Raw genomic sequence first — 23,094 nt, forward strand, 5'->3', positions numbered from 1 at the left:
TGCGATCCCGTTGCCGGTCCCGGTCCAGTACGGGCGCGACACTGAGGGTTGCGATCCGTTGCCGGACACGAAAAAAAAAAAAAAACCCAGCAGAACCAAGTGTTGGTTAGGATGTGGAACAATTAGAATTCACATAAATTGCTTTTGTTTTTTAAAGCAGCCACTTTGAAAAACGATGATGATTTCTTACAAAGTTAGGCATGTGTTCACTCTATGACCCAGCAGCCCCACTTCTAGCAGCAGAACCAAGTGTTGGTTAGGATGTGGAACAATTAGAATTCACATAAATTGCTTTTGTTTTTTAAAGCAGCCACTTTGAAAAACAATGATGATTTCTTACAAAGTTAGGCATGTGTTCACTCTATGACCCAGCAGCCCCACTTCTAGGTATGTACCCAAGAGAATTGAAGATACATTTCCACGCAGATACTTGTACTAAATGTTTGTGCAGCTTTGTTTATATTAGCCTCATACTGGAAGCAAGCCAAGTGTTCATCAACTAGTGCCTGGATAAACAAATTGTGGTACACACATATAATGAGTACTACTTAGCAAAATCTAAATTATGGAGAAGCTCAGGAAACTTAAAATCTCCCACTGTTCACATTTATGACAACAGACATGATAATGAAATAAGCTGAATGAATGAGGTACCTCATGAGCACACTCAAAGAAACATAAATAATAAGAGCAAACCAGAACTCTCATTTCCCAGAACATGGCATAGCATTACTGGAATTTCAGCTCTACCTGATACCCCAAGCAGGGGCATGAGAATTGTAATCAGAGGGCATGAATGATTCTGAGACCTAAACAAAATGATAAAAGTTAATCTTTTGAGTCTTTAGCTTTTTCTTAATTAAAAAAAAATTTTCATTATGCCAGATGTGGTGCTAAGCAGTTTTACATGTTATTTTTCTTAATCCTCACATTAGCCCTATGAAATAGGTTGCACTGTCACCATTTTGGAGGGGAGGAAATGGGCATGAAATGGCATAATGCTTATCAGGAAGCTTATCAGTGATAGAGCTGGAATCGTGGTCTGCTGGCTCCAAGTTCAGTTGTTTTGCTCCTCCTTTCCCCTGTCCTTAGGCATCAGCTGTCTTCATATAGTCCTTTGACTACCTTAGGACCCTAGGTTGGACTTTTTGCTTTCCCTTTAGTGAGTAGTTTTGTGTGCTAATTAAGCATTGCTTTCTCACCTCAAGCAAAATTTCTTTTCACTGAATGAGGAAGAGCTTAATTATGCAGCAAGTGGAAGTGAACTTGTTTAGTTATTAAAATAAATCTAAATTCAATGTGGACACACTAATATACTTTTCAGGAAATATTTACAGTTCAGAGTCAATGATCATTGTTGCTCTACAGTGTAGGTTGAAAGAGCTGCGTTTGAACTCTGTACTGTATTTTATCCTTTAATTGTTGGAATCACCATAATAAAAATAATTTTTAAAACTTGCTGTTTTATTTCAGAAAGTTTGCTGCCCCATCATTTTTCCTATTGAACAAGAATTATGTCCTATAATGTCACAGCAACTGAAGGAGGAGAAAGTGGTCAACAGTGTCCAATGTTATTTTTCCTTATGAATAATTACAGCTCTAGTGTTTTTCACTGTTGTCCAATTTTAACCATTTAAAATTTGTCCTTCTTGTTTAGGGTAATGCAAACCTGGATATCCAGAATGTGAACCAACAGACTGCCCTACACCTTGCTGTTGAACGACAGCACACCCAAATTGTTAGGGTAAAGTATTTATTAACATAAACTTTAGCTTGCAAACATATTTAACGGGACAGATTTTTAGAACCTCTTGAAACTGAAATGATACAGTGTTAGATTTCTCAGAAAGACATAGTTAGATGTAAAACTTATGATTTTAGGCTAATATTTTGCATTAGTTGGGTAGAATTTTAATTTCTTTTTTTTTTTTTTTTTGACCAGTAAGGGGATCGCAACCCTTGGCACGGTATGGTCCGCACCACACTCAGCCAGTGAGCGCATCGGCCATCCCTATATAGGATCTGAACCCGTGGCCTCAGCACTACCAGCACTGCACTCTCCCGAGTGAGCCACGGGGCCGGCCCTAGAATTTTAATTTCTAATAGTGAAAATCTTAAAATTCTGATATTCAGAGTCTTTATAATTTTGTTGCCAGATTTATGAATTCTTGGAATATTAAATGAAAAATTTCAAAGTAATATATAAATCAGTTTTAAAAAGTGCATTCCCTCTTAATTTGTATAATTGAAAGTAAACTACAAATTAAAACTTTTGGCTGGACATTTGCTGTTGCAAATTCCAAAGAGCTGAAATGTATTTTATTAATCTGGTGATTTCAAACAAAATATTTGAATGAGTATTGGTTTGAATATTTTTGTAGAGATTCTTAAAGTTTGGAGGTTGAACCAGCAGTATTAGCATCACCCAGGAAGTTGGCAGAAAAGTTAATTCTTGGGCACTACCTCAGACCAAGTGAATCAGAACCTTTAGGGGTGAGAACTGGCAATTTTTGGTTTAACAAACCCTCCAGGTAATTCTCATGCATGCTCAAATTTGAGAAATATTGTCCTAGAGTGACATTGTGTGTAATCTTTTTTGGAACAAAGAAAAGAAAACAAAATATAATTTGCCAAGACGGGTAAGACGATATGCTTGAGACTGGTTTCTGTAGGTAGTATTTATCTAAAGCTGTTTGATAGTATGTGTAGAAAGAATTAGGAAAATTGTTAAAGCACCATAAGCAAAGTCTCAAATAAACTTATACTTAATGAGGGCCGGCCCGTGGCTCACTTGGGAGAATGTGGTGCTGATAACACCAAGGCCAGGGGTTCGTATCCCTGTATAGGGATGGCCAGTTGGCTCACTTGTGAGAGCATGGTGCTGACAACACCAAGTCAAGGGTTATGATCCCCTTACCACTCATCATCTGAAAAAAAATATATACTTAATGGTTAAATCATCTATTGATATATGTCAATTATGCATTTTATCTAAGAGGTTTTAGTTTAGCAAACACTATTCATATTTATTGTTACTTGAAATTCCTCTTGCTTAAAAAGTCTTCATTTATCATACATGATATTTCGACTTTCCTCATGATCATACATTTGGAGAAAATTGAAAGAAAATGGAATCAATAATAACTTTTGCTTATTCCTTTAAATAGTAGAAGAATTTTGATCGTTATGATTTGGTCCTGGTAGAAATGCTCAAAATATCTCTACTCACATGTCTAAAATTAAAAGGAGGAAAAAGTCCCAAATTTCCCCCAGTTGTTGTCATCTTAGAGTAGATGTTGATTCTCATTTCTATTTTTTTTTTCTAATTTAATATACTTGAATAACCAGAATACATCACTCTTTGTAAGGAGCCACAAGAGGTATAGAATAGTAGAAAGCAAAGGCATAAAATCATTAGCCCAAGGGGGCTGGCCAGTTAGTTCAGTTGGTTAAAACATGATGCTGATAACACCAAGGTTCAAGGTTTGATCCCTGTATCAGCCAAATACACCCCCTCGGACCCCCCCCCCCAAAAATCTTGTAGCTTTAGTGGTAACCCCTTCAGTAGGTCCAGGCTCTCTGTTACTTTAGATATGTTGTAGCTTCTTATGGGTATGGATACTTTACCAAAATGAGATGTCTTTCTCTTTTAGCTTTTGGTCCGAGCAGGTGCCAAACTGGATATTCAGGATAAAGATGGAGATACTCCTTTGCATGAAGCTCTGAGGCATCACACTTTGTCTCAGCTAAGGCAGCTACAAGATATGCAAGATGTGGGGAAGGTGGATGCTGCCTGGGAGCCATCCAAAAACACAGTGAGTAAAGATAATCTTTCATTCAGTACCCATAGAAGTATCTTTTAATGTACGATCTTATATTTACCGCTAATATAATCTGTATCAGATAAAGTATTTTATCAGAGCTACCAACTTAGAAATTTAGTTTATGAACTAAATACTAGTCAGTACTAACTATATTCTTATCAAAAATTGTTTGGTTCTTCTTTTTAACTTTAACCATTCAAATAGGTATCTTGTTGTTTAGCTTGCATTTCCCTAATGACCAGTGATATTAAGTATCTTTTCATATGCTTGTTTGTTACCACATGTATTTGATGAAGTGTCTGCTCAAATCTTTTGTTCATTATTTTGTTGAGGTCTTTGTGTTTTTTTATTATTAAGCTTATTATTAGGTTTATTATTAGGTTTTGAGAGTTCTTCATGTAATCTGAATATAAATTCTTTATCAGATATGTGATATGTACATATATTCTCCCAGTCTGTGCCTTGTCATTTCATTCTTTTAACAGTGTTTTTGGAAGAGCACAAGTCTTAGTTTTGATGAAGTCTAATTTGTCAGTTTTTTTGTGTCCTGTCTGAGAAATCTTTGCCAAACCCAAGGTCACTAAAGTTTTCTCTTACGTTTTGTACTACAAGTTTATAAAGTTTTAGCAGTTACGTTTAGGTCTGTGATTCATTCTGAGTTAATTTATATATATAGTATGATATATGGATCAAAGTTCATTTTCTTGCTTGTAGATATCCAGCTGTTCCGGCATCATTTGTTAAAAAGACAGTCTTCTCAACAAATGGTGCTGGAAATGGTCCTGTGTATCTTTATGTGAAATCAATTAACCTTATATGTGAAGATCTCTTTCTGGATCCTGTATTTTGTTCTGTTGGTCTATGTTTTTAGAGGTATGTTATGCCAGCCCCACTGTCTTGATTACTGTAGCTTTATAATAACTGTTAAGGCAAGTAGTATAAGTCCTCCCATTTTCTTCTTTTTTTCAAAGTTGTTTAATTATTCTAAGTCTGTTTCATGGTAATGATTGATAGCAGATTCCTAAAGGGAAAATCATGACTCTCTTCACTTGATTTCAGTTGATAATGGGACTTGGTACCCAGGGGGCAGAGAAGAAGAGTGCAGCATCTATTGCCTGTTTCTTGGCAGCCAATGGGGCTGACCTTAGCATTCGAAATAAGAAGGGTCAGTCACCACTTGATCTGTGTCCTGATCCAAGTCTCTGCAAAGCACTTGCTAAGTGTCATAAGGAAAAAGTCAGGTTTGTACTATTTATTATTATCATAAAACTTAATGTTCTATTCATAATGTATCATGTGGTTTCATACTGGTGGACTTGACTACTTGAAAATATCTTTGTCTTTGCAGTTCCTAATCTTTGTGTTGACCCTTTTTTCCTTGAAAAGTTTTCCTGCAGGCAGCATGTCTCTTATTTCATGCTCCCCACATTATTAAGTGCAATGCTTTTGCGTATAGTAAGTTCTAAGAACTTTTTCTAAACTAGTCTGATCTCCTAGTACTTCTATGTGTCAGAGGAATTTATCTATAAGAAAAAGTCAGACTGGTAAAATTGCTGTGATTAATGTTATATGTATTTAAAATTTAATAGAATATTCTTGAGAGGCAGTTTACACTTCATGAACAGGGTATATCTCACACAAACTTTGTAATAAATCTAGCACCTTGCACAGTACCTGACAAGCATTCAATAACTCTCAGTGAATGATTGACAGAATGAACAAATGAATGAATCAATTCCTGGTGGTGTTTTCTCTAAAGATGATCAATCAGTTCACGTTTGTCTTTTTTAATGAAGTAAAATGTCATTGATTTTATTTATTATTTATGACATAACTAATTTTGTTATTAAGAGATATTGTAGACATACAAAAAGGTACACAACTTATTACTTGTTCACGTTTGTCTTTTTTAATGAAGTAAAATGTCATTGATTTTATTTATTATTTATGATATAACTAATTTTGTTATTAAGAGATATTGTAGACATACAAAAAGGTACACAACTTATTACTTTTTCATACAAACAGTGCTGTGGAAATGTTATTGCCCTTTATACCTGGTTCTTGTCACTGAATATTTTGGTAGCTGTCCCTTGACCTTTGTGTTCTCTTACCTCTCATAATTTATGTGTAGTGATAAAATGGTATCTCTTTGGAATCCATACATAGAACTGTGTTATAAGTGAAATTAATATAATGAGGTATACACATTTCTTTAAGTGTATTCTTAAGGAGCATAAAATCCTATTACAGAAAGACAGAATGCAACTATAAATATGTAGATAAAAGGCACAATAATTATTGCAGTAATAACTTTTAACAGTGGGGTCTAAGATGGAACCTCTGTGTGTGTGTGCATGCATGCACGTGCATGTGTTCATGAGTTTCTGAAGATTGTGGTAACTGTAGTTGGTCATGTATTTCTGTGCCTTGTATCTGTATATTTATAGATGCATTCTCTCTGAAGTAGAATTTATGCTTCTTAATGATACACTTAAAGAAATGTCAGAACAGGGGCTGAAGTCATATTTTCCAAAGTGCCCTAACTCTTATATACTGTGATGATGCTTCATTCTGTTCTTAGTTAGGATAACTAACATGGTCGCTAGTTAGGATTTTTGTTTTATTCCTATGCCTTCCTCTGCTTGTCCTACAATTACATAGGAAGAACAGGTTCTGAATTAAATTTTGTTTGTGTTAAATTTTCTTTTACTAGTGTTTTGATTTCTTTGTTAGAAGATTCACCCTTTTCCATTGGATTTGTTCAATTTGAAGTTTGAACAGCACTAGAAGTACATAAAGATGCAAAGATATATATAAATAGAAAAATATAGTATACATTGTTTAACATACCGATGTTAAAGCTTAAATTTTTAACATGACTATAGTTTTTATGTATACTAATGATGCTCTAGATGTTTTTAAAAACATTTTAATTAATGAATTTGTAGTAGAAATATTTTGATAGGCTTGATTTGGAATATTTTTTTAGTGGTCAAGTGGGTTCTCGGAGCCCTTCTATGATTAGTAATGATTCTGAAACCCTAGAAGAGTGTATGGTGTGCTCAGATATGAAGAGAGATACTCTTTTTGGCCCATGTGGACATATTGCTACCTGTTCTTTATGTTCTCCACGAGTCAAGAAATGCCTCATATGTAAAGAACAAGTTCAATCCAGGACAAAGGTAATACATTTTTAATATAGTATTTTATCATTTTAGGAAGTTCTTTTAGACTATAATTAATGATAAATAAGATTATATGATGTCATGTGTTTAATTTTTTTTCTTCCAAGCAATGATTTAAATATAGGAATATACAGTTTATACATTTATCAAGAGATTAATTCAGAATTTCTGAATTTATTGCCGGTATACAGACTTGTCTTATTAATGCACTTATTTTGCCAAATTTATTGTTATCTGAATTTGACCTATATACTGTTTTTACTCTCAGAAATTCTTTTAGCCCTATGCGTTTCCTTCTTTATAAAGTATTCCTAAAGTTTAATAGTTAAAAGTTTTCTGTTATTTTGCTTTTAAAGCCTCATATAATCTAAAGATATATTTAATTGTACTTCGTATTGTATTTACTTGTGTATTGCACCTCTTTTTTGAGTTCATGGACTATTTTGTATTTATCTTTTTGTAAAAGACTAGTTTATTTTTTTGGTAGAATGTCACACATTCTGGATCTGTTTAATTCTTTTATCCTGGTATTGGTTAACTTGTTTCTCCAGCCTGTTTTCTCTGTGTTTCTCTCTGTCTTCTGTGTTAGATCTAATGGCTGGTTAGAGTCAGCTTAACATTTTCGGTAAGAAAACTTCACAGATGATGCCATGCAATTTGTATTATGTTCAGGAGGCAAATAAAGTCCTGTGCTCCTGTACTTAGTGATGGCCAAATTCTTTATCCACTCCGAACTTTTTACCTGTTCTGACTTCTTTTTCTGTTTGAGAAGTATTGTTTTTTTCTGGGATTCTGGTTTCATTCTTTTTCCATGTAACTTTTATTTATAACTGTACCATTTTACTCATTGTGGTTTACTGAAATATTTGATTTTCCTTTTGAGTTTTTCCAAACTTGAGAGCGAGAGAAAGACAGAGTATAAAGGGAGATTTAAGTCTCTTACAAATGTTTCTTTCAGGGTGAGTAGTATAAACAAACAAACAAAAATGTTGGTTTTTGTTTGGTTTCATTTATGAAGTTTATACTCTTTTTTACCATTCCCCTCTTTTTATTCTCTTCATTTCTCTTATTATTTTCTGAGCTACTTATTAACCATCATTAATTACAAAGGAGCTGGTACTAATTGTCATAATGAATTAGCTGGTGGTGACTTAAAGGGTGTTACCTTGGGGCCGGCCCGTGGCTCACTCGGGAGAGTGTGGTACTGATAACACCAAGACCATGGGTTTGGATTCCATATAGGGATGGCCGGTTGGCTCACTGGGTGAGCGTGGTGCTGACAGCACCAAGTCAAGAGTTAAGATCCCCTTACCAGTCATCTTTAAAAAAAAAAAAAAGAATGTTACCTTGCCAATGTTTCTTACATTTTCAACCTTCTAAGCCTAGATAGTTTTTATGATCTTTTGGTAGAGGTTTTGGTATGGGAAAAAGCACAAATTAGTTATTTTTGATAAGAGATACTGGAGGCCTAGTATGTACGTTGCAGCTTAATCCGTTTATTAAGGCGAGAAGAGTGAACTAACAGCACTTATTGTATGCCAGGCACCATGTTGGCATCTTATATGTATTAAGTCAGTGTTAACCTTGCTTAAAAAATTAATGCGGATCATTCTGCTTGGTATTTATAATTTGCTTTAGGTACCTGCTTACAAAGTAACAGTGTGGGAAAGAATACAAAAAAAAACAAAAATTTAAGCCATTCTCTTGTTTTTAGATTGGTCTGTGTATTCTGCTGTTGTACTTGAAACTTTTTGTTTGATTAAGCCCTATTTCAACAAACCTTTATTGAGCACCTGTTTTGTAGTCAAGACAAAGATGCATATGATAATTACCTGCTAAAAATTTGTAATTTATTGGCAAACTGTGATTTAGGATTAAAAGCTACTCTGCCATATAAGGGTGTTGTAGGTGCTTTAGGATTGATGTACACAGGTTCAGATCCCTGTACCTGCCAGCCACTAAAAAAAAAAAAGAGAGAGAGATGTAAAGTGGATAGGGAGTTTAGAGCCCCAGGTTGTCAAAAGCAGAGTTTCAGATATGAAATAGAGCTAAATGGTCATTTAGTCCAACTATGGTATTTAAAATTGGAAAAACTGAAGCTCAGGAAATTCACTAACAGCTTGTTCTTGAACGCAGATGTCTTGGTTCTAAAGCCCCTATTCTTTCCACTGTGTTATGATGCATAGACAAAATTAAGAACAGTATTTACAAGGTGAGGGTTGATGGAACAAGGAGGTAGAGAGGAAAAAATATGCTGTCATTCCTTTTCAGACCTCCTTAAGTCATTCCAAGAATTAATAGGCTTGCAGTTTTTTTTCTTTATTATGAAATTTTCAAACTTGTAGAAAGGTACAAAAACTAACATACCCCCCAATGGATTTGCCAGATTGGTTGCAGAGCCTTTGACTGTAAAGAAATAGTGACCCCAAGTGGTTAAAGGATAATGAACATCTTCAATGAAGAAAAGTTTTTAAGAAATGCTAGCAAGGAAAGTGGGAAATGGCTCTCTGTAAACACTGCTGGAGGGTGGGAGCCCATCCTGACTTTATATACAAACCATTACCACAGCATGCTTTGATTTAGTAATTTCCACTCCTGGGAGAATATAACCTGAGGCAATAATCCAGAAGGGGGAAAAAGTTGTGGTTACAAAGATTTTTTTTTTTAATAATAGAGAAACGGGTAAGTTAAATGGTTGTTAGATCAATTTGCTGTATTATTTTAAACTCTTTAACAATAATTCAGATACACAGACAAATACATTGGAAATCATTTTAAAAACCAGCACATCAGAATTGTCATGTATTGGGCACTGATTTTATATTACACATTGAACTAGACACTTTACACATAATATCTGATTTACTCTTTATCACCCCGTGAAGGATTCCTCTTTATTGTTCAGATTAAAAAAAAAAAGCTGCATCTCAACAATGTTAGGTAATTTGTTAGTATTGGAGGTAGAATTTGAATCCAGGAATATCAAGGTCCTGAGCAACCATGTATTATTGCTTCCTACTGTTACTACAACTTTATAAATTCTGTGTACATTCTGAGGTGTAAATTGGGAAAGTCCATAGAGAGAGGGATAGAGCATGCAGTATTTGGTTGTTTAGGTGATGTTATGGGTAAGTGGCGGTCACCATTTTTGTACAGTAATATTAAATGACACAAGAGATGAGAATAAGTGAAAGGTAATGTGAAGCCTAGGGTAGTGGGGTGGTGATAAAGGAAGCCAGAGCCAAGGTTGTTAATAATTACACACTGAAAACTCAGATTCAGTGGAGATGAAGAGGAGGTAAAATTGAGGGAGTCATGAATGGTTGTGGAAGACTGACTTTAGAGAGAAAGAATAGCCAAAGGCTTTGAGCTCCAGCTGACACGGGAATTGACCAAGTACTGGAAAAGGGTGCTGTTAGGTAGAATTCCTTAAATGTAAGCAAACAGAGTAGTCCCTCTTAGACTTTAGCAATTTGGCCAAAGTGGCAAGATTTTTATTAATATTAGATATCTGTCATTTATTTATTTTATTTCTTTATTCATTGTCTTTTTCATTTCCTCTCAAAAGCAGTTTTTGAAAAAAACAAAATTGAAGTCTAGCCTGGTCTCCCTGACCTCAGAGGAAATAGAGTTGTTCTATACGATCCTTTGGGACAGGTAGGGAGACTAATTTGGAAACAGTGCCTGTTTAAGCTAGGGCATCTAAAGATGTGAAAATGAGCAACCAGAAGAGTAGTAGGCAGAGGGCAGATGTGCTAAGTTTCTCTGTGCCTAGAGTATTCCCTTATAGAGGAAATACACGTGGATATATGTGGAACTCTTAGAGTACTAGATTTACCTGTAAATCTTCACGTTGTGCTGTATACCCTCTTTTCTGTAGATTGAAGAATGTGTGGTATGCTCTGACAAGAAAGCAGCTGTTCTTTTTCAGCCTTGTGGACACATGTGTGCTTGTGAGAGTAAGTAGCCTATACAAAACTTCCTCAGTATTATTATAAAAATAGAAAATGAAACAAAAATTATATCTTCAAGGTTTCGTTTTTTGGATAACAAACAAAAAAGTTGGGGGGCCTCTAGTACCTTCCATTTCTTTCTCTGTTCTAGAATGCTGTTTTCCTTCATGCTTCTGAGCATTCAAGAAGACTGAATATGCCATATTCTATCAGCTTGGCTTTTGATTTCAGTTATATTACTATAAATGATCTCTTTTCACACATGATAGAAATTTGTTTACAAAAATGGATATTGAAACATTTAGTCTAGTCTTATTTTGTATTTAAAATTAGCACATCTTCATTTGTCTTCACCTTAGTATTGCCTCTCCTGCATATTTTCCCCACTAATGAAGAACCCACAGCAACCTTTTGGGGCTATAATTTCTGGCCTTCCATTAACCTTATGTCAAGAGAGTTTATAGAAAACTTTTCTTTGTGAGGACAATATTAAAGTTGAAGAGATGTTTTAAAATTCTCGTAAACATATTCTCTTGAAGGCCTTTGCTTTTTATACCCCTTATTCTTTTCAAGTTCACACTGTTTAATATTCTGCTCTTCCCTTTGCTTTTTTTCATTTTGTAAATGAAGGATTTTAAACAAGTTTAACAACTTTTATCTTATTTAATTGGGTCCAATGTAGAGCATGGTGTTTCCTGTTATAAAATAGTTCAGTCAGCAGGTGTTGATTTTTAATATACTATCTGACTAGAATAATATACAGATTATATGATAGTTTAATCTCATTGGCATAGATTTGCTTTAAGCCTTGGTGTTTTCATTCTGATAGACAGCTAGTCAACTAAAGGAAGGGTCAAGGTTTTCTACTGTAACATTCTGCCTCAAGTAACTGTTTCTTTTTACTAAGGACTGGTTGAATGGCTATTATCAACTGTCAAAAGGGCATATAGGAAGAGAATCTGTTTTAAGTAAAAAGGGCTGTTACTTAAGTTTTTTCATAGACCAGAGGTTGGCAGACTTTTTTTGTAAAGGGTCAAATAGTAAATTTTTTTGGCTTTGTAGGCCACATAGTTTCTGTAGTAACCACTCAACTCTCTCCAGCTACTCAACTTTGCCATTGTAGTGCAAAAACAGCCACGGAAATATGAAATGAATGGGCATAAAATTTTGTAAAATTTTATTTACAAAAACAGCTGACAGGTCAGATTTGGCCATAGTTTGCTGACTGCTATCATTGACTAAACTGATACCTACATGAGACTTGAAAGATGATTGTAACTGTTAGTTGATAACACAGATTCTAGAGGCCCCCCCCCCTTTTTTGGTGATTGGCTGGCACAGTGATCAAACCCTGGATCTTGGTGTCATTAGCACCACGTTCTAAAAGATTCTAGAGCTTTAATGTAATATTTTCCCTAGGAGCTCTCGAAGTTTGTACATGGTCTTTGCTTTAAAATGTGACAAGAGCAATGGCTAACTTTTGTTGATCTCTTATCTCCATACCAGGCATTTTAATCTCTTTTTGAGTGTTTCCTCATTTATCTTCAGTACAATCCTAAGAAGTAGATGGTTTTCATTTTATAGACATGTTCTTTTTTTTTTTTTTCCTTTTTGTCTTTTTTCGTGATCGGTAACGGGATCAAAACGCTCAGTGTTGCGTCCGTACCGCGACCGGCAACGGGATCGCAACCCTCGGTGTCACGCCCGCACCGCGCTCAACCAGTGAGCATACCGGTCTGTATATGGGATCCGAACCTGGCAGGAGCACCGCCGCACTCCGAAGCGCCGCACTCTACTGAGTGCGCCACCGGGCCAGCCCTACAGACATGTTCTTAAACATTTATTTGCTAGAGAAGATGAAAGTGAGGTGGGGAAAATATCCCTTTCCTGAGTGTCCAGTACCCACATCACAGTAATGTTATGCAGAGTGTTGGAGCCCTGAAGGGTATAGAGTGCCCTGGCAGGTCAAAGAAGGGAGGATTATGTCCCTTTTGGAGGAGCTGAGGAAAGATTTTGAAGAAACAGTATAACAACCTAACTTAACAGTTATAAGAATTTGGGGGCTGGCTGGTCAGCTCAGTTGTCTAGAGTGCAGCCATATAACCCCAAGTTCATGGGTTCAGATCCCCATACCAGCCCACCACACACACACAAAGTAAAAAAAAAACAAAAAAATTATAAGAATTTCAGATAATTATGGTTATATGTTATGTATTGAGAAAATTAAATTAATCTTTTAAATTAAAAAAAAAAAAAAATCTGCCCTTAAGGACAAATCCCAAACTGGATTTCTACTAGCATTAGCTCACAAAAAAATTATAAGAATTTCAGATAATTATGGTCATATGTTATGTATTGAGAAAATTAAATTAATCTTTTAAATTAAAAAAAAAAAAATCTGCCCTTAAGGACAAATCCCAAACTGGATTTCTACTAGCATTAGCTCCTGCCTAGTGCATCTTACGTAGCTAAGCATCAGACCCATTTATATTTAGGCTTCGGCATAAAGTCGACCTTGATGATGATTTTTCCAACAGTGTAGGTAGCTATTAGGACAGCCTACCCTGTCCATAGCAGTGGTTTAGTGTTTTGTCATAAGTTATTTCTGTTTATCCTGTCATGGTTTTCATTATTTTTCCTGTTTTTGAAGTGAAGAACAATGTAAAGGACACTTGGTACATAGGCTAAGGTGTAGGGTGTACTTTCATAATACGTGCCGGTGAGAAAGAGCATGTTCAATTGCTGTGTATTGTTTTATGATTAACAGGTTTAGATGTAAGGTAGTATTAATAATTCACAACATACAGTTGTGCCTGGATACTTTTTCTTGGAATGGGAAACCATCTTACTGAAATGTAGCTAATAATTTTTTCAAATTACCTATTAGAAAAATAATCTATTATGAAAAATGTTTATTTTCCTGAACTGCTACTTTTAAAAAGTAGTCAGTAGGCAGTTTCCTTGTTACATTGCATAAATTTGACAGAAGAAGAAGGAAGAAAATTATTCAACATATTTTAGGAATTTTAGAGACAAGCTATTTACAATGGAAAATATTTTTAGTAAATTGTCATGTAACCAACCTTATGATTCTAGTATTAGTTAAAATTTGTCAAGAGTATCTCTCATCTTTATTCTTAAGCCTTAAGATCTTGAAATATTTACTGTTACCTATTTTTTTTTAATTTCACAATTTATTCAACTTATTAAAAAATGTCATTGTTTTCATAATGATGGGCTCTCTGTTCTAGAGGCTACCAATACAGAATACTCATTCTTAGGTTGATAACATTTTAAGGAGATAGAATTGTATATTGATATAACTCATTTAATGTTTATCTAAGTATGAAGTTTAAGTCATAAGAATTAGCAGAGAAAGGCTGCACTCTTAGGCATGTTCTCTCTTGTAAGAATTCTGTTACTGTTTGCCAGACTGTGCTAGCTTGATGAAAAAGTGCGTGCAATGTCGGGCAGTAGTTGAACGAAGAGTGCCTTTCATTATGTGCTGTGGAGGGAAAAGCTCAGAAGATGCCTCAGATGATATCTGTGAGTGAATTTTCTTAAGCATTTTCTTATTTTACTTTCTTGTTGGGACTTGTGTGAACATCTCTTCTCATTTATAATGTAATGTTGCCTTGTAAAAATAAGACATGTGACTTGGATTGACAGAGTAACAGGGATGGTTTTCTGATGCTTTTGTTACAAGAAGCCTAAAATTGTTCTATTTTTCTAGTTTGTGGTATGGTTATAGAACATTAAACATTAGTCTTTTTTTAAAAAAAACACCTAAAATTCTTCTATTTTTCTAGTTTGTGGTATGGTTATAGAACATTAAACATTAGTCTTTTTTAAAAAAAACCTCCATGTATGGCATAAAGAATATTGTATTCTTGCTTTAAGAAAACTGCCTAAAATTGTTCTATTTTTCTAGTTTGTGGTATGGTTATAGAACATTAAACATTAGTCTTTTTTTAAAAAAAACCTCCATGTATGGCATAAAGAATATTGTATTCTTGCTTTAAGAAAACTTGCTCTCTATTTTTAAGATAAAGTTTAGTGTATCTTGTAGGGGGCATGGGGAGGTTGTTGTATTACAAATTATATTTTTCAGTTTACAAAAGTATTAACCTGATACCTTTATGTAGCAGGTTTACCTAATTTGTTTAAGTATTTTATGGAATAGTAATTATTTGAGACAGAGTAACTGTAGGTAAACTGAAGCATAACCCAGTGAACAAGTGGAAAGATGAAAAATGATTTACCATTAACCTTTGCAATAGTACAGCTGTTTAAAAATAATTTTTCATCTTTGCACTAGGTAGTAGCTGGATGGTTTCTTTGATTTCTTTGTTCTGTGAACATGTTTTGTGAACAGATGAGGAAGAACATTAGTGTAGGCACTTCTACCCAAGGCTTTTGTCTTTATTACAAATGGAGCAGAATAAAAATCCCAGCAACAGATTAACTGCAATAAAAGACCAAGAACCTAGAGAATAGGAAAAGTGAAATCAAAGATTTCCCTCCATTTTTGCAGACTACTGATTATAGCATTTCTTGAGTTCCTCATCTCAGATCAGTAAAAACAAGGAAATTTGGGCATAAAGGAAGGAGGCTAGTTTTTGTAGGTCCTCATATTAAGGATCTTTATTTACTTTAAGATCATTATTGCTGCCAGAACTTGCCAAAACCCTGTGCTGGCTACCTTCTTGAGTTCGTATGGTACAGAAATAGAGAAAACTAGCATAAAATGTATTTGTGAACTTGCCAAAGGAAGCAAGTGGAGCCTTGGAAAACCCAGAAGTCTGCGTGTGGATTGTTGTTTGGCTGAGTTAAATAAAATTAGAAATTAATGTGCAAACTTAGTTCTTTTTGAAGATTATAAATGAAAGAATGTAACATGTATGTTGCTATTTCTATTTGTTGTCCAAGTGTGAAAATTTTTAAAGAGGATTCTAATAATAGTCTTGTGTTTTTAGTAAACAAAAGAGTAATGACTTTAGAAATAAAAAGTCATTATGTCAGAACAGTAATAACTAAAATTTTTTTAATCTATATTATAGCAAGTGGAAATATTCCAGTGTTACAAAAGGACAAAGATAATACCAATGTCAATGCAGATGTGCAAAAGTTGCAGCAACAGTTACAGGACATTAAGGAGCAGGTAATAGTGATTTCTTCATGTTAAATAATGATTCTAAGAATGGTGCTTGATATTCTTCTATAAAACGACTAGTGTTTTCTATAGTAAGTATGGTTTATATTGGTGCATCACTTGTAGCATTTGAATATTTGCAATGAGTAATATCTGATTAGAAGATTTAATTAGGTACTTTTCAAAATCGGAAACACAATGAGCAGTTAACAAAAAATGCTCAACCACATTAGTGATCAGTAAATGAAAATTAAAACCACAGCGAGGTGCCTTTTCACACCTACTAGATTGAGGAAAATGTTAAAGACTGTCAGTATCAAGCGTTAGGCAGAATATGTAGCAGCCATAATTCATACACTGCTGGTGAGAATATAAATTAGTAAAAACGCTTTGGAAAAGAGATTGTCATTATCTAATAAAACTAAATAAGATATTATTTGGGGATAAAAACTCGGAAAAACCATACAAATGGCATTAAAAGTGAAGGATAGTGGTTTTCTTGGTTGGGGTAGCTGGAAAGGAGCAAGAGGGAAGTTTCTAGAGTATTCATGCTCAGTTTTTTGATCTGATTACCAGTTACATGAGTTTGATTTGTTCATGAACTTTTATTAAACTGTACTCTTATGACTTATGCACATTTCTGTATATGTGATACTTTAATAGAAAGGAATAATGTGTGCATACCATATATATGCATACCATATATATGCATACCATATATATGCATACCATATATATGCATACCATATATATGCATACCATATATATGCATACCATATATATGCATACCATATATATGCATACCATATATATGCATACCATATATATGCATACCATATATATGCATACCATATATATGCATACCATATATATGCATACCATATATATGCATACCATATATATGCATACCATATATATGCATACCATATATATGCATACCATATATATGCATACCATATATATGCATACCATATATATGCATACCATATATATGCATACCATATATATGCATACCATATATATGCATACCATATATATGCATACCATATATATGCATACCATATATATGCATACCATATATATACCTACCATAAAGAAAAGCAAGGGAAAAATAAATGCAAAATTCAGAATAGTGGTTATGAGTGATGAGTGAATGGAAGGGACTGAAGATGATTTATGGAGGGGCTTCAAAAGTAAGAGTAGCATTCCATACTTTAAACTGGGTGTCGATTCTGTTGTTCTTTACGTCTTATACATATCAACAAAAGTACTCCTTTATATCTACTCAGTATTTAATAAAAGCAACAACAAGATAAAATGGATCCCAAAAGAAAAATTCAGTTCCACCTATATTCAAAGTTTAGCATTCCCAACAAATTTATTCTTTCTTAAATAAGGAAGAATAATCACCATATTTCATCACTAAAGTATTTAAACAGTTTAACAAAACTCATTTTCAGAGGATGATGGGATTTCTTGCAGGGATTCCCTTTAAGGTTATCAAGAAAACCAGAGGAGACATCTGAATAACTCCTTCATTTGAATCTCCAGTATTTCTATTACCCTAATATCTGTTTAACAGACAAAAACTAATTTCACTTGCTATTAAGGATATATTAAAAAAAAATAAAACGTAGTAACATAGGCTGTGCAGATGTGTTTACTTTTGGAAAAAGAAAAGTTATTAATTAATTATTAGACCTTGAAAATTTAATGGAAACAATAGTGTTTTAATGATACTAAAAGCTGGTTTCGCTTTTTAAAATCCAAAAAGATGTGATTTTCTACACCTTTGCTTCTTTAAAGGTAGATAAACTTTTAGAGAAATGTGACAGTTTGTTTTGGGTAGGGTTAACAATTTAGACTACAGTTCTTTTTTTTTTTTTTTTACAGTGATCTCTGGTATTGTCAGAGTTAGTAGCTACATTGTCATTCATATAGGCTTTAGGCCTAGTTTATAAATCCAGCTGTTCCTATTTAATTATTTCATTTCTATGTTATTTGGGAAAGATATAATTAAGAATGAAGTATTGTGATTTATTAAGGTAAATTATGCTTTTATAAATATAAAATATAAAATGTGTTTTGTGAATAAATATGATTTCCTAGAGTGTTTTCGCAGAAAGTATAATGTACTTCTGAATTCTTCTGAGTTTATGAAATACACATTTATGAATTAATGTGTCACGAAGGCTGTTTTTAGCTCAGGGGATCTACATTAATAGTGAAGCAGTACAGCACAATGTTTAAGAGCAAGAGCTTTGAGGCCATGTGGCCTGAGTTCACATTGTGACTTGCCTTCAGGTTTTAAACCCCACTGAGCCTCAGTTTCCTCCTTTTTAAAGTGGGAGTGATAAAAGGACTGATATTATATCATATCTAGCCTAGTGCTTAGCAAGTGTTCTTAGATACATCTCTGCGCTGCTCCTTGCCCCACAATTTGCCTGATATGTAGTATTTTTTTCATACAAGAACAGCTTAGTACCTAGAGGTGGGGAATCCAAATCAGATTGAATGGGCTGTTTTCATCCATTTCCTACTTTGTTTTCGTGTTTGCATCTTTTGTACAATGCTTATTTTATGGAGTGCCTTGTATACTATCCCCACAGTACAACCAGTATTTCTATTTTATAGGGATGACATTTTAGCTATTTAGAAATTTTAAAAAATTATTTTAAAAAAGCAACAAAAGATTATTTGACTAAAACAAAAGAAAATGATGTAAGAGTTGTCCTGTTACACTTTCAAAATATAAAGTGTCTTAGCATTTATTACTTTGTTGTCTCACATTACAGACAATGTGCCCTGTGTGTTTGGATCGTCTGAAGAATATGATTTTCCTCTGTGGCCACGGAACATGCCAGCTCTGTGGAGACCGCATGAGTGAATGTCCTATTTGTCGCAAGGCTATTGAACGAAGGATTCTTTTGTATTAACTGAGAAACACAGTGCATTTTGTTAGCTAAAGTATCTAGTCATGAGATCTTGGTAAGCTTTTAAGATAGTTGGAAATTCTAAAGAATTAATTTCTAATGTCATAGTTTCTTTATTAGAGTGTAATAAGATTATAAATGTACCAGAACAACAAAAAACTCTACAAAAGAGTGTTTGAAATCATGGTTTGGTTTTTTTTTTCTTTTAAATTTAAAACATTAAAACGATTTACTTTATCTTAGGTAATTTGCTTTTGGTTTCTAAGGGGAAAATACTTTAAGGATCTTCTTTTATTTTAATTTTTATTGCATTTTCACTTACAATTTATAAATTTGTTAGACCTCAAAGGACATACTTCCTTGTGATCAGTTATATTTTAATTTGTCATGGTTTTTACACAGTGAGTTGACACAGGTACACTGAAAAGTAGTCATTCATCACATGAAAGGGGCAAGTTGGGACTGGCCAGTTAGCTCACTTGGGAGAATGTGGTGCTGGTAACACCAAGGTTGGGGTTTGGATCTGAATACTGGCCAGCCATTCATCCCTCTCCACCCCTACTACCCTCCCTCCCCCCAAAAAAGAACAGGGCAAATCAAAGCATAATGTCACATGTTAAGTGATAAAAATTATTGTACAGGTTCCACATACTTAAGGGAATATTGAGGGAAGATTGTCTTTTTAAGAGAACAGGAAATTATCCAGATATTTGTTTCTGAATTCTTAGAGTAAATGGAAGCATAGAATAAGAGAATGATGACTTTGCATTTAGCTTATTTTTTATACTTAAAGTTGTCTAATTTGAATGAAATTACTAGTTTCAAAATGACTGATAGACATGAAAAGGAAAAATAAGCACTCATAGTGGGGAACTGAAGGGAAAAAAACCCAGCAAAAGAGTACGTATTAACTAATATTAACACTTGCCTGTGTTATATTAATCTGTACACAGTTTTGTTCAGCCAGCCTTTTAAAAAATGTCTGTGAAAAATGTACCTCAGTTTTCTCTGTGATTAGTTGCCATGGCTTGTTCTGACCAGTAAAATGATACTGTCCTGTTTGGGCCTCTTAGTTTTTATTTAGTTCTTATGTACTTATAGCATCCCAGTGACCTGCAGAGGATAATGCATTGTCCAAAGGCAGCAATCTTTTCTTCTCTGTATCTATTAATTCTGACAGTGTTACTTATTCTGCCTTTGTTATAGGCCTTGCTTCCGTTCTCTCTCTGATAGAAAGTCTCGGTCTCTCTTTGTACCTACAGATGAGGATGTTATTTGAACTGCCAACAATATCAAGACATAGTATGTAATGTAATAATATACTTACTTTAGAAGAGTGACCAGGACATTTATAGAAATATGTCTGATTACTACCTGTAGATTTATTTTTTTCTCACAAACTTTGACTCTAGAGCATCTAATCATTTTCTCTCCTTTGAATGAATAATCTTATTGCATCTAAGGTATATATACACATGAGTAATTGTTCGGGGGTTCACTGCTGCTAGATTATAAAAATATCAGCTGTTTACATAGTGTCTACTATATATTGTTCATAAGCTTACTCCTAAGGAATAGTTATCTTTTTGGGTAGTTTTTCCCCCCCTTTAAATATGGCTAGCTTTTCTTATTTCAGTTTTTCTGCTACAACCACTAAGTTTGAAAGTGCAAAGTTTCTAGCCCTCATAACACCATGTTTCTGGCTGTTTAGTTGCTACTGCCTTTGCAAGTCCTGGTAAAAGCAATGGTAATCTTTACTGGCTTGTTTTGTAGTATCAGGAATTTCATATCTATGTTTAGCTGAGTAACTTATCATTTAGAACAATAAAAGTTTTATAAATTTTGAATTTGAAAATTTATATTGACTCTATACTCGGTTACCTAATAAGGGGCCACTGAGGCTATTTTTTAAATTATATTTTGAAGTTATAAAAAGATAGAATATCTGACTGATGATGTTCACATAAAGAAACAGACTGTCTTTTTATAGTTGAAAACAGCATAAGTCAGGATTTACTTTTTCTTCCATGTCATATGCCACCTTACTCTTGAATACTAGATCATGTAATCAGGAGGGAGCGTTATAAAAAGATAGAATATCTGACTGATGATGTTCACATAAAGAAACAGACTGTCTTTTTATAGTTGAAAACAGCATAAGTCAGGATTTACCTTTTCTTCCATGTCATATGCCACCTTACTCTTGAATACTAGATCATGTAATCAGGAGGGAGCACTTGGATGACTCATGCAGTTTGGCCAGAGAATTGTGAGATCCTAAGCTCTACTTTACTTAAATAAATCTTTCTTATTTGTCTTCTGAGCTGCAGTGCTAAAACTTATATCTCTAAAAGGTAATATGATCTTCCAGAGTAGTTTAATGATTTCCTCCATATTAAAAATATCATAACTTGTAAACTATTAAAGAAGTATAAAGTCACTATAATTTTAGTGCTAAGTACTTATGGATCTTCTGTATCACTTTTAAATTTGTTTTGTGAATCGAAAATGCTTTTCTATTCATGTTTTCAAGCACCTAGAAAATTATTTTAAATTTATTTTGGGTTTGTGAGAGAGAATAAGATTAGGAACTTAATCATTTAAGTGACTTTCCTCCAACTCTCTCAAACTGCTACCTCTTATATCTCTTAGCAGAACTTTTCCAGTTAGGTGTTTCCTCCTCATTATCTAAACCCCTTTATCCTGTATGTCAAAAGACCTTTTACTTTCCTAGGATCATTTAAAAAAAGCAACTGACATGCGTTCATTTTAAAAAGTATTGGGCTTCAGGTGCCAGATACACAACATTGAAGAAAATGGTTAGCATCATAGCACATTCAGAATTTACTGTGTGGCAGTTGTGTATTTGAAGTAATCTGTGGTCAAAAGGAAGGGATCCAAAGGTACTGATACCATTTCTTCCTAATGTTTCAGAAGAGTGGTCATTTAGTATTTGGATTCCCTCCCCATACCCCCATCACTCTACCACATTTTCTCCTCTATTCTTCTTAAGATTGTCACACACACACACACAACTTACCAGATGGTGCTATTCTTTTTTTTTCTCTTTTAATTTAATTTTATTCATTGAATCAAAATCGATTATACATATTTTTGGGGTTGAACATTGAGATATGTTGATTAAATCAGTATTACTAGCATATATACTGTTACAGATCATAATTTTTCTTTATGCCCCTGTCCAACCTTTCCCCCTCCCCTATGCCCTCCCCCTCCCCCCTCTAATTGCCCTAGATTTCTTCTCTCCTTCTGAAAGAATAATGGTTACTCTGTTAACTTGTTGCCTAGATGTTGTGTCTGATGCTGAGAGATGTGATCAGGTCCCCCAATATTATCATAGAGCAGATGCTGCTGCTGTCACTCTGAAATGGGTTTTGTGGAAAGAGACATCCTCTTCTTTTCTTTGTCTCTGCTGGTGACTCTTCTTGTGTGACTGCACTCCAGTGGTTGGCAGACCATCTACGTGGTGGCTGTGGTGTCTAGCTGCTTTTGCAGCAGCCATGGTTATTGTGGTGGCTGTGGTGGGCCACCCACATGGAGGGGATGTTTTTGGCATGCTCCTTGGCACTGGTGGTATGCCTGGTTGTGGGGTGTGTTTGGTCCCCTTCTCCATGCCTCTGGTCACTGGGCAGGCCCGAAGGCACTGGTGCCGTGTGCCTGGTTGTGGGAGAGGGGTCCAGTCCCGTTCTCCATGTCCTGGGTCGCTGGGCAGGCCCTGAGGTACTGGCACAGTGTGCCTGGTTGTGGGAGGAGGGTCCGGTCCCCTTCTCCATGTCTCAGGTACCCAGGTGGGCCCTGAGGTGCTGACATTTTGTACCTGGTGTGGGAGGAGGGTCCAGTCCCCTTCTGCATGCCTCTGGGCCAGGCAGGCCCCGAGGTGCTGGCACGGTGTTCCTGGTTGTGGGAGACGGGTCCAGTCCCCTTCTCCTTGCCTTGGGTCTCTGGGTGGGCCCTGAGGTACGGGCGTGGTGTGCCTTGTTGTCGGAGGAGGGTCCGGTTCCTGGCTCCGTGCCTTGGGTCACT

General features: G+C 34.9%; 1 protein-coding gene across 1 annotated transcript in view; it reads left to right on the forward strand.

The window, feature by feature from the left end:
- MIB1 (mindbomb E3 ubiquitin protein ligase 1) overlaps positions 1 to 20,897 on the forward strand; it is a 131,511-nt gene extending 110,614 nt beyond the window's left edge. The window contains exons 14-20 of the mRNA XM_008580255.1: positions 3,654 to 3,815; positions 4,884 to 5,065; positions 6,817 to 7,009; positions 10,893 to 10,971; positions 14,398 to 14,511; positions 16,026 to 16,126; positions 18,913 to 20,897. Of these exons, the coding sequence (XP_008578477.1) occupies positions 3,654 to 3,815; positions 4,884 to 5,065; positions 6,817 to 7,009; positions 10,893 to 10,971; positions 14,398 to 14,511; positions 16,026 to 16,126; positions 18,913 to 19,053 (972 nt within the window). The 3' untranslated portion in view covers positions 19,054 to 20,897. The remainder of the gene's footprint in view (positions 1 to 3,653; positions 3,816 to 4,883; positions 5,066 to 6,816; positions 7,010 to 10,892; positions 10,972 to 14,397; positions 14,512 to 16,025; positions 16,127 to 18,912) is intronic.
- The last annotated feature ends 2,197 nt before the right edge of the window (positions 20,898 to 23,094 follow it).

The sequence above is a fragment of the Galeopterus variegatus genome, unplaced genomic scaffold (genome assembly GCF_000696425.1).
Source record: "Galeopterus variegatus unplaced genomic scaffold, G_variegatus-3.0.2 Scaffold2052, whole genome shotgun sequence".
In the NCBI taxonomy this organism is placed as follows: domain Eukaryota; kingdom Metazoa; phylum Chordata; class Mammalia; order Dermoptera; family Cynocephalidae; genus Galeopterus; species Galeopterus variegatus.